This window comes from Oryx dammah, unplaced genomic scaffold, assembly GCF_014754425.2.
Source record: "Oryx dammah isolate SB20612 unplaced genomic scaffold, SCBI_Odam_1.1 HiC_scaffold_18, whole genome shotgun sequence".
NCBI classification, from domain to species: Eukaryota; Metazoa; Chordata; class Mammalia; order Artiodactyla; family Bovidae; genus Oryx; species Oryx dammah.
The window spans coordinates 65,871,462-65,889,149 of record NW_024070202.1 but is presented as its reverse complement, the minus strand read 5'-3'; the positions used below and the strand labels follow the sequence as shown (position 1 = coordinate 65,889,149).

General features: G+C 48.5%; 1 protein-coding gene across 2 annotated transcripts in view; it reads left to right on the top strand.

Moving 5' to 3' along the window:
- Positions 1–13,206: 13,206 nt before the first annotated feature.
- The window catches only part of MINDY4 (MINDY lysine 48 deubiquitinase 4), a 119,582-nt gene continuing 115,100 nt past the window's right edge, over positions 13,207–17,688 (top strand). For both annotated transcript variants that reach the window (XM_040259689.1, XM_040259690.1), the window contains exon 1: positions 13,207–13,354. In XM_040259689.1, coding sequence (XP_040115623.1) covers positions 13,292–13,354 — 63 coding nt within the window. In that variant the 5' untranslated portion in view covers positions 13,207–13,291. The remainder of the gene's footprint in view (positions 13,355–17,688) is intronic.

Below are 17,688 nucleotides of genomic sequence, written 5' to 3'. Positions count from 1 at the left end.
CAGGAGCTCCAGGCCTAGATCTGGAGAAGGTTCTGGCTGGAGCATTCAGAGAGCCCATCCTGGGAGCAAAGCCTTTAAGTTCAAGGCTGACTGGGAGCTTCCCCTGCATGTTTGGTTCTGCCTGGATGACTTCCTCTTGGAAGGCAGACGGGGACAGGCGGCTGGGCTGAGAAGGAGATAACCTGGGAAGATGGCCCAGGGCTGAGTTTAGAGTAGCCTGGAAACCGCAGTGAAGTGTGACTTCCAACAGGTTGTCTGGGGCCCAGGCTTGGGGCCATCTCTCAGCCTGCAGGGCTAGGCTGTTCTCTGATTTCTTCGTCCCTAACCCTCCTGCTCCTCCAGGGCCAGTGGCCTCTTAACCTTCTCCCACCCTCCTCACCAGGACATTCCCCTGTTCCCTCTCCAGGACATTAACCTGTTCCCTCACCAGGGAACATTCCACTGTTCCCTGATCAAGTGTGCAGAGTGACATATTGGCCAGGAGAGCCCAGAGGCCACTGCCCAATCACCGTGTCATCAGGAGAGGATACTTACGTTGGGAGGCAGGCAGGTGCCGAGAAACATCTTATAGATGGCTCGATTGAGGCCCTTGGAGGCTGAGGGTCCTGCCAGCGAGTCTGTGACAGGACCGAGACCCTACCCAGCACTCCTGACTCCCCGTGTAGGATTTTTCTGGAACCTGGTTACAGCCACACCCTGACCCCGCCACAGTACCCGTGTTTGACAGGGGGGATCAGGTAGGGCTGGGCTTGGTAATCTTGGTGGCCTTCCTTGCCTCACTCCAAAGTCTTAGGAGCTGACGGAGAGTATTTGGGAACAGGCGCTATACTCTCCCCACAGCATTTCCTGCTTTCTCGTCCAGCGCTCCGCTCCAGAACCCCTTCTTGCATAACATCTACTTGAAGAGAGGGGTAGGGCCCCACCAGCCCCCCACTTCAACCCTCACTCCCTGAAGCCCCAGAGAAGACCAAGTTTCCACCTCAGCTAGCCACCAGGACACTTTCCCACATCCTGCATCCCGGCTGGTGGAGAGATGCTCAAAGGGCGGCAGAGAAGGGGAAGGAGGGCTCCCTCTGCTCACAGGCCAAAGGTCTTGTGATGAAACTCCAGGTTAAATTTGAACCTCTCAGCCATGGACAAGAGGTCACAGTCAAAGCCATAGCAGGGACGGTAAGGTAGCCGATGGCCAGGTAGTCCCCCTGGGTGGGAAGTGCTTTTAGTACCAGTGGTCCCCACGAGGCTGCCCTCCATGGAGGCCCTGGGTGTGTGCCTCCCATGCAGCTGTACAGCAGCCAGGGACATGGCTTCAGAGTCTTGACTCTGTGTTAAAGACAAGGAAGCCTCTGGACAATGGAATATTGGTAAATGTTTCACATGGTGTGTGTGCTAAGTTGCTTCAGTCCTGTCTGACTCTTTGCGACCCTATGGACTATAGCCTGGCAGGCTCCTCTGTCCATGGGATTCTCCAGGCAGGAATACTGGAGTGGGTTGCCATGCCCTGCTCCAGAGGATCTTCTCAACCCAGGGATGGAACCTGTGTCTCTGTGTCTCCAGCATCGTCAGGCAGGTTCTTTACCACTAGCACCACGTGGGAAACCCTCTTAAATGTTTCACAGCCAGCTCTAAAAAAAGAAAAGTGCTGATTTGTGGTGACTGCCAGATTCCAGAAGGCAATGGCACCCCACTCCAGTACTCTTGCCTGGAAGATCCCATGGCTGGAGGAGCCTGGTAGGCTGCAGTCCATGGGGTCGCTAAGAGTCGGACACGACTGAAGTGACTTAGCAGCAGCAGCAGCCAGATTCCATACTGTGAATACTCCCACCATGGTTGATTTTAAGCTCCCAGTGGCTGAACAACTGGCTCACAAAATTCCCAGAAAATTAACCATTGGCTCTCATGAGCTGGTACAAGTCAGAATGAATACACATGGCTTCCAGACTAGGGCTGGCAGATTGAACAAGTAAAAGTATAGGATGCTCGGTTAGTTAAATTTAAGATAAGCAAAATACATTTTTAAAGGATAATTGTGTTCCCCAAATTGCGTAGGACATATTATCTAAGTCTTAATTGTCCCTCTGAAATTCAAACATAACTAAGTGTTCTGTATTCCATCTGGCAGCCTTATTCCAGCCCCTAATGGAAAGAGGCACAACCCAGGAGTCAGGGCTGGGTGCCTTTGTGCAAATTAAGGAAAGGTGCTCCCATAGAGAGGCAGACAGACAGACAGACAGAAATTGTAGAAAGGTACCATCTGGGCTGATTCATTGGGAAAGAAATGTTCCCTCGGTCTCTGGAAGAACTATGAAGAGAAGGTGCCCCTCTGGGCAGACCAATGAGAGAAAGCTGTCCTTTCCTTCAGGATGACTTGGTTCAATCCCTGAATGCCCTTCAGTCTCCTTTTCCCTGGAGACTACACCTCTGTGTGAGGTAAAACCAGCTTAGCTGGACACAGAAACCCAGACAAGAGTCAGGAGACCCAAATTCGGGTCTTGACTCTGCCATCTGTTGGCTGAGTGAACTTAGGTGAGTCTTTTCCCTTCCCTGGGCCTCATATTTCCTTTTGATGAAGTTGGAGAAATGGGACCTAATCTAATAATCTACAAAGAAGTTCTGGGAGCAGAAAATCATTGCTGTGAAAGTGCTTTGAAAAGTAAAATGTTTGGTACAAACTATGGGCTTTATTCCCCCAAATAAGAGTTGGAACATAAAAAAAGAAATTAACACACACGCACACACACACAAGAAAGTAGGGATATAAGTGGAAGGTTTGAAAAAAAAAAAGTGTTGGAACAGCCCTTTGAAATTAGTACGATCTCTTTGTTCTACAACCGGGAAAGGGGTCGGGAGAGGGTAAGTGGCTTGCCCAGAGACTCACAGCAAGCTGGTGACAGAGTTGGAGTGAGAATCGGGTTTCCTGACTCGTGGTCCAGTGTACCTTCCCCTCCACTAGGTGCTCCCACAGGTTTAGAAGGGCATGGAAACCCCTCTTGGCCTTGGGTCTCTCCTAGCACAGGCTTGATCAGCAACAGCAGTCCTGGCTCTTTCCGACATGTGTGTTTATTTGAGTAGACTCCTCTCTGTACATGCCTCAGCCCCTTTCACACGTTCCTGCTGGGAACTGGATGAGAGCCTGCTCTTAAAGCTCAACGGCTCTGTCTCTCCCATGCCATTTCTAGATGCTCTGCCCTTAATGTGACAGCTGCTTCTCAGACACTAATGGGAAAGCTCAGAGCGGGTGTATACCATATGATGGCTGCAGGTACCCCTGCTCAAGCCCTGAGGAGGAAGGGGCTCCCGACTCTCCTTGGGCTGTCCCTGCTCTGTGAATTCTCTGTCTCACGTTGTACTCACCAGGCTCATCCCGGGTGATGTTTGTCCCTTGCCACCTCTCCTTAGAGGCAGTTTCTGTTTGGACTCTTCCTTGCCTTGTCCTCTAATCCACCTCTATGAGTTGCTCTGCATGAACTGTGCATGTTCAGCCCCCACTCTGCCCTTTATGAGGTGCTCATTATACCAAGACTGAACTCCTTCAGTGCCTGCCCTGAAGGGGAGAGAGAGATAACACACACACAGATCTTATGCTAATGTTTATAACTAGTACCCTCATTGCTCTTATTAAGTGTCAGCCACTTTAAAAGAATATTTATAATTATGGTAAAATGCACATGACATGAAACTTATCATAACTGTTTCAAGTGCACAGTTGAGTTGCACCAGGTATACTCGCACTGTACAATCATCACCGACATCTACATTCATAACATGCTTTTTTGAACTTCACAAACTGAAACTCTGTACTCATTCGAAGACAACTTCCCATGGAACCAAGCAGGACCCTATGGGGCCTTCCGGGCATAGATCACTCTCCCATATCCTCTGCTTAATTTCTTCTTTGAAGTACCCAGATAACAGCATCTGATGAGTATCAACTCATTCCGTGAGTTGTTTTGCAGATGCTAAAACCACCACCAAATGGAAAAAATTAGCTACTTGATGACCGTGAACATGTAGCCCCCAGACCTGCTGGCCCCTAAAGATTGATAATGTTAACCCCTGCAACACCATCCTGTTACCGCACCATCAACCACCCTGAGAATTGTGCACAAGCTGACTTACGTATCCTGGGACTCCTTCCTCACCCTCCCTTCCCTGAAACTCTTTAGGGAATTTGAGTGTTTTGAGCACCATCTGCCTTGGACTCATGTGAAAAGACCCTGATGCCAGGAAAGATTGAAGGCAGGAGGAGAAGGGGATGACAGAGGATGAGATGGTTGGATGGCATCACTGTCTCAATGGACATGAGTTTGGGTAAACTCCAGGAGTTGTGATGGACAGGGATGCCTGGTATGCTGCAGTCCATAGGATCGCAAAGAGTCGGACATGACTGAGTGAATGAACTGAACTGAACTGAACTGAACTGCCTTAGACTCCTTGCTTGGTGCCCTGCAAAAAATGCTGCCCTTTTCTTCACCACGTAACCTGGTTTCAGTAGACTGGCTTTACTGCTTGGCTAATGTTGGATCAGTCGATTTTCTTTACTGTAAAGTGACTATTTTCCCCTTTGTAATACAGAAATATCTTATAGACAGATACTTTGAGACAATAAAAATAACCCATTCCTCACCAAATTTTACCCACTAGTTTTAGCACCCATTATTGATTTTTTTCTTTTTGGCTGTGCTGAATGGCATGCAGGATCTTAGTTCTGGACGAGGGATTGAACCTGTGCCCCCTGCATTGGAAGCTCAGAGTCTTAACCGCTGGATGGCTAGGGAAGTTCCCATTAATGATTCTTTCTTGCCTGAGTGAATTATTATTATGCTAGCTGCCGAATGGTGATTTGTTAACTCTATCATTTTTCTATTCAATACTAATTAGTTGACATACAAATGTAAAAGGAGCTTTCCTTCTTTCTTTCTTCGGCTTCGTTTCCTACTGTAAATATGGACTCAAGGATTCTTCTTTTATTCCATAGGTTATGACCTATATTATTTTTATCACTTCCTTTGATGCACAGATTTGGCCAGTAGGAGTCCCTTTTAGCTGGCTGTGTGTTCTCTGACATGTCCTCATCATTCTTGGAGCACTTCCTTACTAAGTTGCTCTTGTTTGTCTCTCTCGAATTAACCTAATGCTAACCAATATAATTAGGCACAGGAGTAAACACAAAGAACTGAGGGCTATTGTCTGCCTTCTTTTGCTTTGGTTCCTGAGACCCATCATGAGAAACGCTGGGCTGGAGAAAGCACAAGCTGGAATCAAGATTGCCGGGAGAAATATCAATAATCTCAGATATGCAGATGACACCACGCTTATGGCAGAAAGAGAAGAAAAACTAAAGAGCCTCTTGATGAAAGTGAAAGAGGAAAGTGAAACTGTTGGCTTAAAACTCAACATTCAGAAATCTAAGATCATGGCATCTGGTCCCATCACTTCATGGCAAATAGATGGAGAAACAGTGGAAACAGTGACAAATTTTATTTTCTGGGGCTTCCAAATAACTGCAGATGGTGACTGCAGCCATGACATTAAAAGATGGTTACTCCTTGGAAGGAAAGTTATGACCAACCTAGACAGCATAATAAAAAGCAGAGACATTACTTTGCCAACAAAGGTCTGTCTAGTCAAAGCTGATTTTTCCAGTAGTCAAGTATGGATTGGAGAAGACAACGGCAACCCACTCCAGTACTCCCGCCTGGAAAATCCCGTGGATGGAGGAGCCTGGTGGGCTGCAGTCCATGGGGTCAATAAGAGTCAGACACGACTGAGCGACTTCACTTTCAGTTTTCATTTTCATGCACTGGAGAAGGAAATGGCAACCCACTCCAGTGTTCTTGCCTGGAGAATCCCAGGGATGGGGGAGCCTGGTGGGCTGCCGTCTCTGGGGTCGCACAGAGTTGGACATGACTGAAGCGACTTAGCAGCAGCAGCAGCAGCATGTATGGATGTGAGAGTTAGACTATAAAGAAAGCTGAGCGCCGAAGAATTGATGCTTTTGAACTGGGGTGCTGGAGGAGACTCTTGAGAGTTCCTTGGACTGCAAGGAGATCCAACCAGTCCATCCTAAGGGAAATCAATCTAGAACATTCATTGGAAGGATGGATGCTGAAGCTGAAACTCCAATACTTTGGCTACCTGATGCGAAGAACTGACTCATTGAAAAAGACCTTGATGCTGGGAAAGATTGCAGGCGGAAGGAGAAGGGCCTGATAGAGGATGAGATAGTTGGATGGCATCACTGACTCAGTGGACATGAGTTTGAGTAAACTCTAGGAGTTGGTGATGGACAGGGATGCCTGGTATACTGCAGTCCATAGGGTCGCAAAGAGTCAGACACGACGGAGCGACTGAACTGAATTTACCTGAGACTCATCACGTTGCCTGCCAGCTCACAAGGTGGTCCCTGAAGCAACCACCCTGAGCCTGAGTTGACCTGGGGAGGCATGGAGAGCCACTTGCTCCAAACAGCCTCCTTTGGAGCAGAAGATTTGGGTAGAGAAACCTGGGAGAAAAGAAATCCTCCAACAACCCCCAAGTACCACCTTAAAACTGAGAAGGGATCCCCCTGCCTTTAGGGATACTGGAGTGGAAGGGAAAATCCTGATGACCATCAGCTTAGAAGCACAGTGTTGAAATGTTCAGACAGCCAACCTGGAGCAAGGTGCCCAAATCAGGCCACAGGAGCCAGAGACCCAGACCTTGCTGTGTACTAAGAGGTCAGAAAACCAGGAGAGGGGAGAGCAAAGAAGCAGAAGATGGAATATTGTGCAGAGCAGGAGGTGTCCCCTGGGCAGTGTTCAAGTTAGGGTACATACAGAAATGACCATGTGTATTGGGGTAAGTGGAGAAGGCTGGTCATGGCTATCCAGCCTGTGGTCTCTGGGCAGGGAGGCTTTACCAGCTTCCAGGAGGCCTGACGAGGTGGTGATCTCAGTACACCCATTCCCAGTTTGCAGCAGGTTGGTATGGATGATCCCCCATGGGGATCATTTCTATTATTTAGACAAGATCAGGCGCGTTCAGGGTGGTATAGCCTTAGATGGTTTGTATTATTTAGATTGAAAAGATAAGCTGCTGTAACAAGAGACAGGTCCATCCCCACTTCCAAAAATAAAAACAAACAAATAAATAAACAAAGCCCAAATCACACTGAAGTTTACTTCTCTTACTTGTAAACTTCTGAATTCCAGGCCACCAGGTGACTCTGCTCCACGCAGTCATTCAGGGAAGGCTGGCATCTTATTTCTGCCAGCCCCAAGGGAAGCATGCTCAAATGGAGGTAAGCACCAGAATTACTTAGAGATATGGTTTCATAAATATTGCTGGCACCACCCTCAGAACTTCAGTAGATCCAAAGGTAAGGATTGGGAATCTGCATATCTAACAAGTTCTCAGGTGATACTGGTGTTTTGGTGGCCACAGTTGGCTCAGAGGTTAAAGCGTCTGCCTGCAATGTGGGAGACCCGGGTTTGATCCCTGGGTTGGGAAGATCCCCTAGTGAAGGAAATGGCAACCCACTCCAGTATTCTTGCCTGGAGAATCCCATGGACAGAGGAGCCTGGTGGGCTACAGTCCACGGGGTCTCAAAGAGTTGGACACGACTAAGTGAGGCACAGTACCTAGATAAATGGGTCTGAGGCAGAATGCGTGTAGAATGCGCTGCCCTAGGGTGCTGTTTTGTGTTTACGGTCACAGCACACACCCATAGTTGCAGCTGTGCTCAGCCTTACTGGAGAGAAAAGAGTATGGAAAAGATGGGTCCTGCTCTCAAAGTGCTGGCCCTCTCATTCTCTTTCCTTGGTGACCACTTAGTTCCATGGCCATGTCCAGCTGCAAGAAAAGTTGGGAAATGCAGTCTGAATGGAAGCCACTTGACCACCTCTAAATATATTACTGCAAATGAAGGGAAGAATGGATTCTGGGGGCAATTCTGGGGGCCATGGTGCTTTGAGAAAAATTTCCATTGGTTTACCTGGACCAGCATTTTCATGTAGAATGCTTTTTTAGAGGATATTACATTGTGATTTCCAAAGGATGACATCATTTTGTTTCAATCAGGAACTATTCACTAGTTGGCACTGGCAGCTGTGTCTGAGGGTCTGGGATCTGCAGTTGACGGTGAAAGCACCAGAATATGGAGTGACTGTGGAAGACTGCGGTTTTCTCTAGAGAAGGCATCTTTTATATCTGGGCAGTGTCGAAGAGCTTCCCTGGTGGCTCAGATGGTAAAGTGTCCGCCTGCAATTCGGGAGACCCGGGTTCGATTCCTGGGTCCAGAAGATTCCCTGGAGAAGGAAATAGCAATCCACTCCAGCACTCTTGCCTGGAAAATCCCATGGACGGAGGAGCCTGATAGGCTACAGTCCATGGGGTCGCAACGAGTCGGACACGACTTCACTTTCACTTTCAGTGTCTAAGGAGCTTTGCTCAAGAATTTCTCAGGACCATTGCAGAGTGGGTATGCAGCAAGGTGGGTTGAGGGGGGATGCTTAGTGAGAGTTCTCTGGAGAAAGAGAACTAGTAGAATGTATACAAATGAAAGAAAGAGATAAGAGAGATAAGTCTGCAGGGCAGCCTGGCAATTTGGAGACCCTGGGAGGAGTCATTGTTACAGCTTGAGACAAAGGCAGTCGGAAGACAGAATGCCATCTTCTCTGGGGGGGCCTCTATCTTTTCCTCTTAAGGCCTTCAGTGGATTGAGTGAGTCCCACCCCATTATGGACAGTAATACGCTTTGCTGTTGTTCAGTCACCCAGTCATGTCCGACTCTTTGCGACCCCATGGGCTGCAGCATGCCAGGCTTCCCTGTCCCTCAACATCTCCCGGAGTTTGCCCAAGTTCATGTTCATTGCGTTGGTGATGTCATCTAGCCATTTCATCCTCTGATGCCCTCTCTTCTGCTTCTGCCCTCAATCTTTCCCAGCATCAGGTCCAATGAGTTGTCTGTTAGCATCTCAAAGTCAACTGATTTAAATGGTGATCTTATTTTAAAAAAAATCTTCACAGACACATCTAGACATGTTTGACCAAATATCTGGGTACCATGGCCTAGCCAAGTCAGCATGTGAAATTAACCATCACAGATGTGGAAGAGAATTGTACATACTCCTTGGCTAAGATAGCCACATTGTCAAAATTTCACTGGATGCCTCTGCTTACCCCTCACTCTTTGCCTGGATGATCCACTACACAGGCCTGCCTGAGTGTCCTTACTGTACATATTTGCACAGCTGGCTGGACCCCATCACTTCTGAGAGTGAGAGGGTCTGGGATGCTGTGAGCATGAAAGCCTGAGAGCCTCAATGGGGCTGTGGCAGCCCCATTTCATCAGGCCAGATATCTTGGGCCTGGTTCTTTCCTCCCTCTGCAGTCTCATGTTGGTAGACTTGTGGATAGAGACCAGGAGGTGGCCAGTGAGACACGGCCATGTGGAGAGTGTGTGGATAAACTTTTCTTTCCTGTTGCCAAGGACAGTGGCTTGGGCTAGCTCTGACTTCTGGGAGTGGTGGTCAGGACAGTTAGGAAAGACTAAAGGTTATGTCATTAATGAACTCTCACAATGTTCTTCCAACCCAGCTGGTTCCAACAAGCTCCACCTGGTCAGACCCTTGCTCCCACCTCCCTGAGCCTGGAAAGCAGGTCTCTGAGGAGGACGTGGTCATGGGGACAAGCATGTGTGCTTCTGTTTTCTGGAACCTTCTGATCCAGGGAAATGCCCTGCCTTGACATGCCTGTGGCTGCTACCACTGCTGCTAAGTCGCTTCAGTCGTGTCTGACTCTGTGTGACCCCATAGACGACAGCCCACCAGGCTCCTCCGCCCATGGGATTTTCCAGGCAAGAGTACTGGAGAGGGGTGCCATTGCCCCTAAGTTGGAAAGGGATCCATTCATCAGCCCCCTCTCTGGAGTAGCCTGGAGGAGGCATCACATGACCTTTAATTCTCACAAACTAGCACAGCAGTCCTGCCTCCCTGCTCCAAGGCCCTCTCCACAGCTGCTGGACTCTGCTGTCAGAACCCAGCAGGGCACCAGGCAGAGTCAGGGACCTCTTAAACTCCTTTGGTTAGACTCATACAAACACAGGAGGTCATGGACTCTCAGATGTATAGAGCCACCGCTGCACATATGTATACACGTGCCTGCAGAACACTTTCTGTGTTATAAGACATTAACTTGTCCCTCAAATGTAAAGTCCATTGAATTTCCCTCTGTTCCCCTTTCCTCTTCTACTTCCTTCTGGATCTCAGAGGCATAGAATTAATTAGAGGCATATTAATTATTAATATGTCTTGGTTAATGACATCCTCTCATCATTGGTCCCTGCAAGGCCATCTTTTTTATTAAATAACGAATTAATAGAAGTACTACAGCAAGCACTTGTGAAACAAATACCCCTATGACACCCAGAACACTAGCAATTACTTATACTTACCGTCATACTTATACTTAAGTATAACCTTGTGCCCTTGCCTCCCACTCCCAAGGCAACTGCTGTTCTGAATAATACGGTCTTTACTCTCTCACTTTTATTTTTAAAATGCACTGCTGAAGTCATGTTTCTTATAAATTTTCTGATTTTTTGGTTTACATTGTTTTAAGTTTACACAGAGATCTGTTGTATGTAATCTTTTGAGGGTTAATTTTTTCACTCACCATTCTATTGTTAAGCCCACTGAGTAGTTCACTGAATTTCTGAGTAGGCAAATAATATGACTGCTAATCACTAGTGAGGCAATGCTCGTCTTTGCTATGGCTGGTTTTAGGCTAGCAAGTGGTGTGGAGAAATTGTGATTGCATGCTCTATAGCTCTTGTTTATTTATTGGCTCCAGGAGTGGATCCCCATTTACGGAACTTGGAAAAGCATTAAAAATGATTATTATTGGTATTTATAATGATTTCTCTAGAAGAGGAAATAGCAATCATTCCAGTATTCTTGCTTGGAAAATCCCATGGACAGAGGAGGCTGGTGGGCTGCAGCCCATGGGGTTGCAAAAAGTTGGATATGACTTAGCAACTGAGTATAAATGATTGGGTGTTTATTTTGATGATGTTGTTGTCACATCTCTGCATGTTCAATATAAGGAGTCATTTTTGAGGACCTCAACCGCCACTCACATTCTGGCAGGAGAGCTAAACTCTCTTACAGTGCTTTGTGGGATTCTCCAACTGACCAGAGCACAATGTGAAAAAGTCAGGCTGACTGGCTGGGATCAGTTGTAAGAAATGGGATATATGATGCAATCTACTCCCTCCCCCAGATTGCTGGCAGGACACCCTTCACCCTTCCCCTACTGATTAGCCCCTTTTATATGGCATCTTAAAGTTATTTCACGAGGCTTGGTGGTAAAGAATCCTCCTACCAGTGCAGAAGACAGGAGACACAGGTTCAATCCCTTGGTCAGGAAAAGCCCCTTGAGCAGGAAATGGCAACTCACTTCAGTATTCTTGCCTGGAAAATTCCACGGACAGAGCCTGGAGGGCTACAGTCTATGGGGTCACAAAGAGTCAGATAAGACTGAGCAACTGAGCATGACATGCAAAGTTATCTCAAGGTAATTGTATCCCTAAGATCCAGCTATGTGTCTGGAAAAAGAACGCGATCCTGGGCTTCTCTTGCTTAACCATTCCAATTCAATGTGTTAAAAAAAAAAAAAAGTACCACAGTCAGGAAAATATAACACACACACACACCAATATGTCTAGCCTAAAATTTACCTGTATTACTGATTGTTGTAATTGCCTTCTAACTCCTCTCTGTTTCTCCACTGACATCTCTACAGTTAATTCTCAACATTAAAGCCAGAGAGATCCTGTTAAAGCCTGCTCAAAACCCAATTTAGGAGTCTTTCCTGCTAGTCCAGAGGTTAAGAATCTGTCTGCCAATGCAGGGCACAGGGGTTTGCTCCCTGGTCCAGGAAGAGCCTGCATGTGGCACAGCAACAAAGCCCAGGCACCACAACTATTGAGCCGGCCTGTTGCAACTACTGAAGCAAGAAGGGAAGCCACCGCAATGAGAAACTCACGCACCACAAGGAAAAGTAGCCCCTGATTGCCACAATAGAGAAAGCCCACGAACAGCAACCAAGATCCAGTGCAGCCATAAGCAAATAAATAATTTTAAAAAAAAAAGAAAGAAAGAAACGAAACAAACCCCAATTCAGAGTAAAAGCCCAAGTCCTTCTGAAATCACAGGCTTTCATCATGGATCCTGCTGCCCCATTCCCTCCTGGATTCCCTGTTTCACAAGCACTCAGATTCGATGCGGTCTCAGGACATTTACACTTGCTGCTGCTTCTACCTGGAGAGCTCTGCACTGAGCATCTGTGTGGCTTTTATCCTTTCTTCTGTTTTTTGCTGAAATACTGTTGTTATTATTCAGTTGCTAAGTCATGTCTGTCTCTTTTGGGGACCCCATGGAGTGGAGCCCTCCAGGCTCCTCTGTCCATGGGATTTCCCAGGTGAGAGTACTAGAGTGGGTTGCCATTTCTTTTTCCAGGGGGTCTTCCCTATCCAGGGATCGACCAGTGTCTCCGGCATTGGCAGGCGGGTTCTTTACCACTGAGCCCCCAGGGAAGCCCGTGTGACCTTTAGCACAGCCTTAACCTCTCTGAATCTCAGCGTCTTGTTTTTAAAGCATAGGCCAATAGTAACCACCTGGACTGGAGGCCGCAGGATTAAAGATGTGATGATGCATGTAAATTCTTGCTGCTTAGTAACTGGCAGTGTCCTTATGGGAAAGCAGGCACCAAGGAGGCCAGGGACTCATCCTTTAAGTTCAGCACCAAGTCAGCAGAAAGCCCTGGGCCTCCTTTTCCCTGCAGCCCGGGCCAACTGAGGTCAGTCAGCCTGTGGGAACCCAGGAGAAGGCGGAGGTGCTGGGGCTAGATCTCTAGGGGCCACTTCACTGTGGGTTTAGTCCTTTAGGAATCAGGAGGCAGGCACTCTCCCCCATTCACACCTTGAGAGATGGGGACTCAGACTGAAACAGTAACTTGATCCAGGAAACCCAGATGGACAAAGCCAGTGCCAGGACGCACAAGTCGGGAGCCCCTGGCCTGGTCCCTGGGATGAACGGGGGTTTGTGCCTTCTGGATTCTGCTTCCCGCTCTCAGAGCAAGTTTGAAGGATGCTCCTCCCCTTTCCTCCGCCTTCCCAACCCGCTCACTCCCAGGGGAGGGGCGGAGTTCCCCGGCCCTGCTGACACCGTCACCACGGCAACGCGGCCATACTGGCCGCAACGGACCGGGGGTCTGGGTCTGCGGCGCTGCGGCCTCGTGGCTAAAGCGGAGCATGGACAGTCTCTTCGTGGAGGAGGTGGCGGCCTCCCTGGTCAGGGAGTTCCTCAGCAGGAAGGTACGTGGCGCCACCCTTACAGTTATGGGAAGTTGCTTGATTGTGGGGGTGGGTGAAGGGAGCAGTCTGGAGACTCTCTGGTCCTGGAGACCTTTTGGGAGGGAGCCCTTCCCCTGCCCGCTGCCTGCGCTAGAGATGATTGCTGTGAGAGCCCCTTTCCCCGGGCTTTGGGAACTACATTTCCCAGGAGCCATTTCTGTCTCCGCTCACTTCCCGTAAGCAGGGACAGGACAGCTGCCGCGCTTAGAGGCATCTCTCTCTTCCCGGCTCGAGAACCCCGGGCCTGCGCCCTCCTCATTTTCCTAAAGTTCCCGAGGCTCTGGGAGCCCAGCAGGCCGGCATGGGTGCCCGACTCTGATGTAATCAGACTTACATCCCACTAGGAAAGAACTTCCCCCAAAGGGAACCCAGAGGGCTAAAAGAAGTTCTTGCCAGTCAAACCCTTTAGTCCTGTTCATCAATGGGAAGTTCAATCGAGGTCGTTTTAAGTTCTCCTGTTATCTTGTACCGGGCTTCCCTGGTGGCTCAGCTGGTGAAGAATCCACCTGCAATGCAGAAGACCCCGGTTCGATTCCTGGGTCGGGAAGATACCCTGGAGAAGGGATAGGCTACCCACTCCTGTGTTCTTGGGCTTCTTTGATAGCTCAGATGGTAAAGAATCCGCCTGCAATGCGGGAGACCTGGATTCGATCCCTGGGTTGGGAAGATCCCCTGGAGGAGGTCATGGCAACCCATTCCAGTATTCTTGCTTGGAGACTCCCATGGACAGAGGAGCCTGGTGGGCGGCAGTCCATGGAGTGGCAAAGAGTCCAACATGACTGAGCGACTAAACGCAGCAGAGCACATTATCTTGTACCAGGAGAGTTTTTGGGGAACTCAGAAGTTGGGGCGGTCCTTGGCTGTCACCTGTCCTGACAGTGGAGGTGAAGGCGGGCTGGGGAAGAGGTTGCTGGGAGTTACACCATGTATACAGTAGGAATGTAGGGAGAGTACCCATTGCTCTTACACAAGATCTCCTGGAGAAGGAAATGGCAACCCACTCCAGGATTCTTGCCTGGGAAATCTCTTGGACAAGAGGGGCTACAGTCCATGGGGTCGCAAAGAGTCTCACAAAACTTAGCGATTAAACAACAACCACAGAAGCAGAATAGTAAGACCTGCCCATGGCAGATTTATAGTGAAGATTAATAATGATCTACAGGCAGGTTCCAGCCACTGTATCTGGCACATAGTAGGCATTCAACATCTCTGATGTACCCCTGTTATGAAAGTGTCTTTCTTTGCTTTTCGAAAATGTATTTTTATTTAAAATGTAATGTGGCCTCAACTGTATCCGCTCTGTTTTTGTGACTAATTGACCCATCATCACCTAGTCCTGGCTACACACAGGATATCAATGATACACCCTGTGAGGATGACCGCTGCCATCGTTTAAGTCTGGGCTACCAAGCAGAACTCCCTGAATGTCTTCCCCATGCCTATCCTCTCTTGAGTACAAACGAAATCCAGAACCCTGACCTGATGTTCGAGGCTCCCCTGTAGCCTGACCCGAGCTTACCAGCCCCGTTTCATTTCCAGCTTCTCTCACTTGCTTTCCCTTGTTTCATCCCAAGTCCCATTTCCTTCAAGAGGTCTCAGGTACCTGTGGCTGGAATAACCGACTCATTTGTCTGTGGTCTGCTCATGGGCCCTCATGTTATAGTTTATACATCTGCCTGTCTCACTCACTAGACAGGTTCACATTGCTGAGACTGGACTGGGCAGAGCCTTTGCAGTTATCTGGTTCACCTGGCTTCCTCTCTTCCGACTTTTTGTTGGGAGACACTAAACCCCAAGAGGAGAAAGGAGTCTGTTACCCACAGTCACTCAGAAAGGCATGGAGAGCCAGGACTGCAGCCCAGATCGGCTGCTTTCTGCTCTGGGGTGGAGACTGTGGACTCTCCTTGGGGCTTGGTGCAAAGCAGGTTCCTACCTACCTAACCAAGAAAGTTCCCATCCTGATGTGAGGTACCTTCCAGGTGCCTGTTTATTTTCTCAAACCCTTATAACAGTGCTGAAAGACATGTATAATTATTCCCTTTCACAAAAGACTATGATCAGACTGGAGGTGAATAAACTTGCCCCGGGTGAGCGGGTCAGATCATGCCACTCCTCTGCCCAAACCCCCCCATATGTTTCTTTTGCAATTAGAATAAATCCCAGGAAAGGCCTTGCCCGGGCCTACCAGGCTCCCTACAACCTGGCTGCCAGCTCCCCCTTGAACCTCACCTTCTAATGCTGCTTCTTTTACCATCCATCCTACATCATGCCCAGCTACGCTGGCCCCCTCCAAGTGTGATCCCTCCACAGGGAAAATCAGGACAGTCTCCTGGCAATGGCAGGATCCACCAAGCTCGTGCCCCAGCTGCACTCTCCTGCAAGCACGTGTCCTAGCCTGCCTCCGCCACCTCTTGCAGGTGGTCATGCCCTAAGCTTGTTGTTGCCATAATCCCAGTTCCAAGCATCCCATCATCCTCACTTCCATCTCGTTCCTGTCAGCAGCCCAATATAAACTATTCTTCAGCCTCACTCCCATCTCCATTCCACTGTTCTTGCCAACTTTTCATGGTCCCTCAGCCCTCTTGTGGCCTCTCCCCACATCTTACCCACACATCACCCCTCAACACCCTGCTCAGCTCCCTTGGCTGTCTTTCCCTTCTTCATATTTGGCCTACTCCTTGCTTGCACTGTGGAGCTGAATGAGGCTGGAGAAAAACACACTGTTATGTTGACAGTTCTCTCACTCCTGTGATGCCCCAGAGATGCCTGCCCACCTGGTTATACTTCTCCAGTCTTGTTCTTAGTCATTCAATTGTTTCTGACTCTTTGCGACCCCATGGACTGTAGCCTGCCAGGCTTCTCTGTCCATGGTATTTCCCAGGCGGGAATACTGGAGTGGGTTGCCATTTCCTTCTCTAGTCTCCAGTCTTAGATGGACATTTCACACATCTCTCTCCTCAAGCTCCAAAGCCCCTCCCCCTCTTAATTTCACTGAGAAAATAGAAGCATTCATAAGAAAACTCCATCATGCCCGACCACTACAGTAACTAACCCTCTTGGGCCTGAAGCATTTGCCCCATCCTCCCTCCTGCTCTTAGGAATGAGTTCTCCATCCTCTGGGTAAGGCCAAGCACCCGCTGTGCGCTTGTCCTCTGTGTGTGCTCCAGGACACTGGTGCAGTTGCCATCCTCTCTCTCTACTGTACTGTACATTTTTGCCTTCTCTGCTGGGTTGGTCCTATCAACATGTAAACACGCTTCTACAAATCCCATCTTGATCCCCAAGTCCCTCCAGCTACTAGTCTATTTTTCTTCTCCCTTTTATAGCAAAACCATATGAAAGGACTATGTATGCTCTGATTCTAATTCTTCTCCATGTTTTCTCAAACTTTAATCAGGCTTTTTTCCCCGTCAATCCATGGAGACAGCTCTTGTCAGATTCATCAGTGACTTCTTATTTTTAGTCTTTACATTTCTTGATCTAACAATCGTGTTGAACTCAGTTGGTTATGCCCTTCTTGGAAAACTCATTCCCCTTGGCTTCTGGAGATCACCTCCTTTTGGTTTTCCTTCTGTACTTCTCTGGTCACTCGTTCTTGGGTTCTTGGCAAGTTCCCTGTGGCTTCCTGAGCTGTGCATGTGAAAGTTGCTCAGTTGTGACTGACTCTTTGTGATCCCATGGACTGTGGCCTGCTAGGCTCCTCTGTCCATGGAACTCTCCAGGCCAGAATACTGGAGTGTGTAGTCTATCCCTTCTCCAGGGGATCTTCCCAACCCAGGGATCAAACCCAGGTCTCCCTCATTGCAGGCAGATTCTTCAGCGGAGCCACAAGGGAAGCCCAAGAATACTGGAGTGGGTAGCCTGTCCCTTCTCCAGCAAATCTTCCCGACCCTGGAATTGAACTGGGGTTTCCCGCATTGCAGGTGGATTCTTTACTGTCTGAGCCACCAGGGAAGCTGTGTGCGTGCCGGTGGATTTAAAGACTTAGTCTCTGACTCGCTTCTCTTCTCATTTTTCAGCCACTTCCACCACTGTTGTGGGTTCCATTACTATCGACATGCTGACAGTTTCCAAATGTCTGTCTCTAGCCAAGACCTCTCCTTGAACTCTTACATTCTTTCCAACTGCCTAGTTTACATTTCCACTTAGATATCCAATAAACATCTCAACTTCACACATTCAAAACTCAATTCCTGATTCTTTCTACCTCCTGCAATTTTCCCACTTCAGTAAGCAGCATCACTAACTGTATGGTTGCCTGGGCCAAAGCCTTTAAAACCATCCCTGGCTCTTTC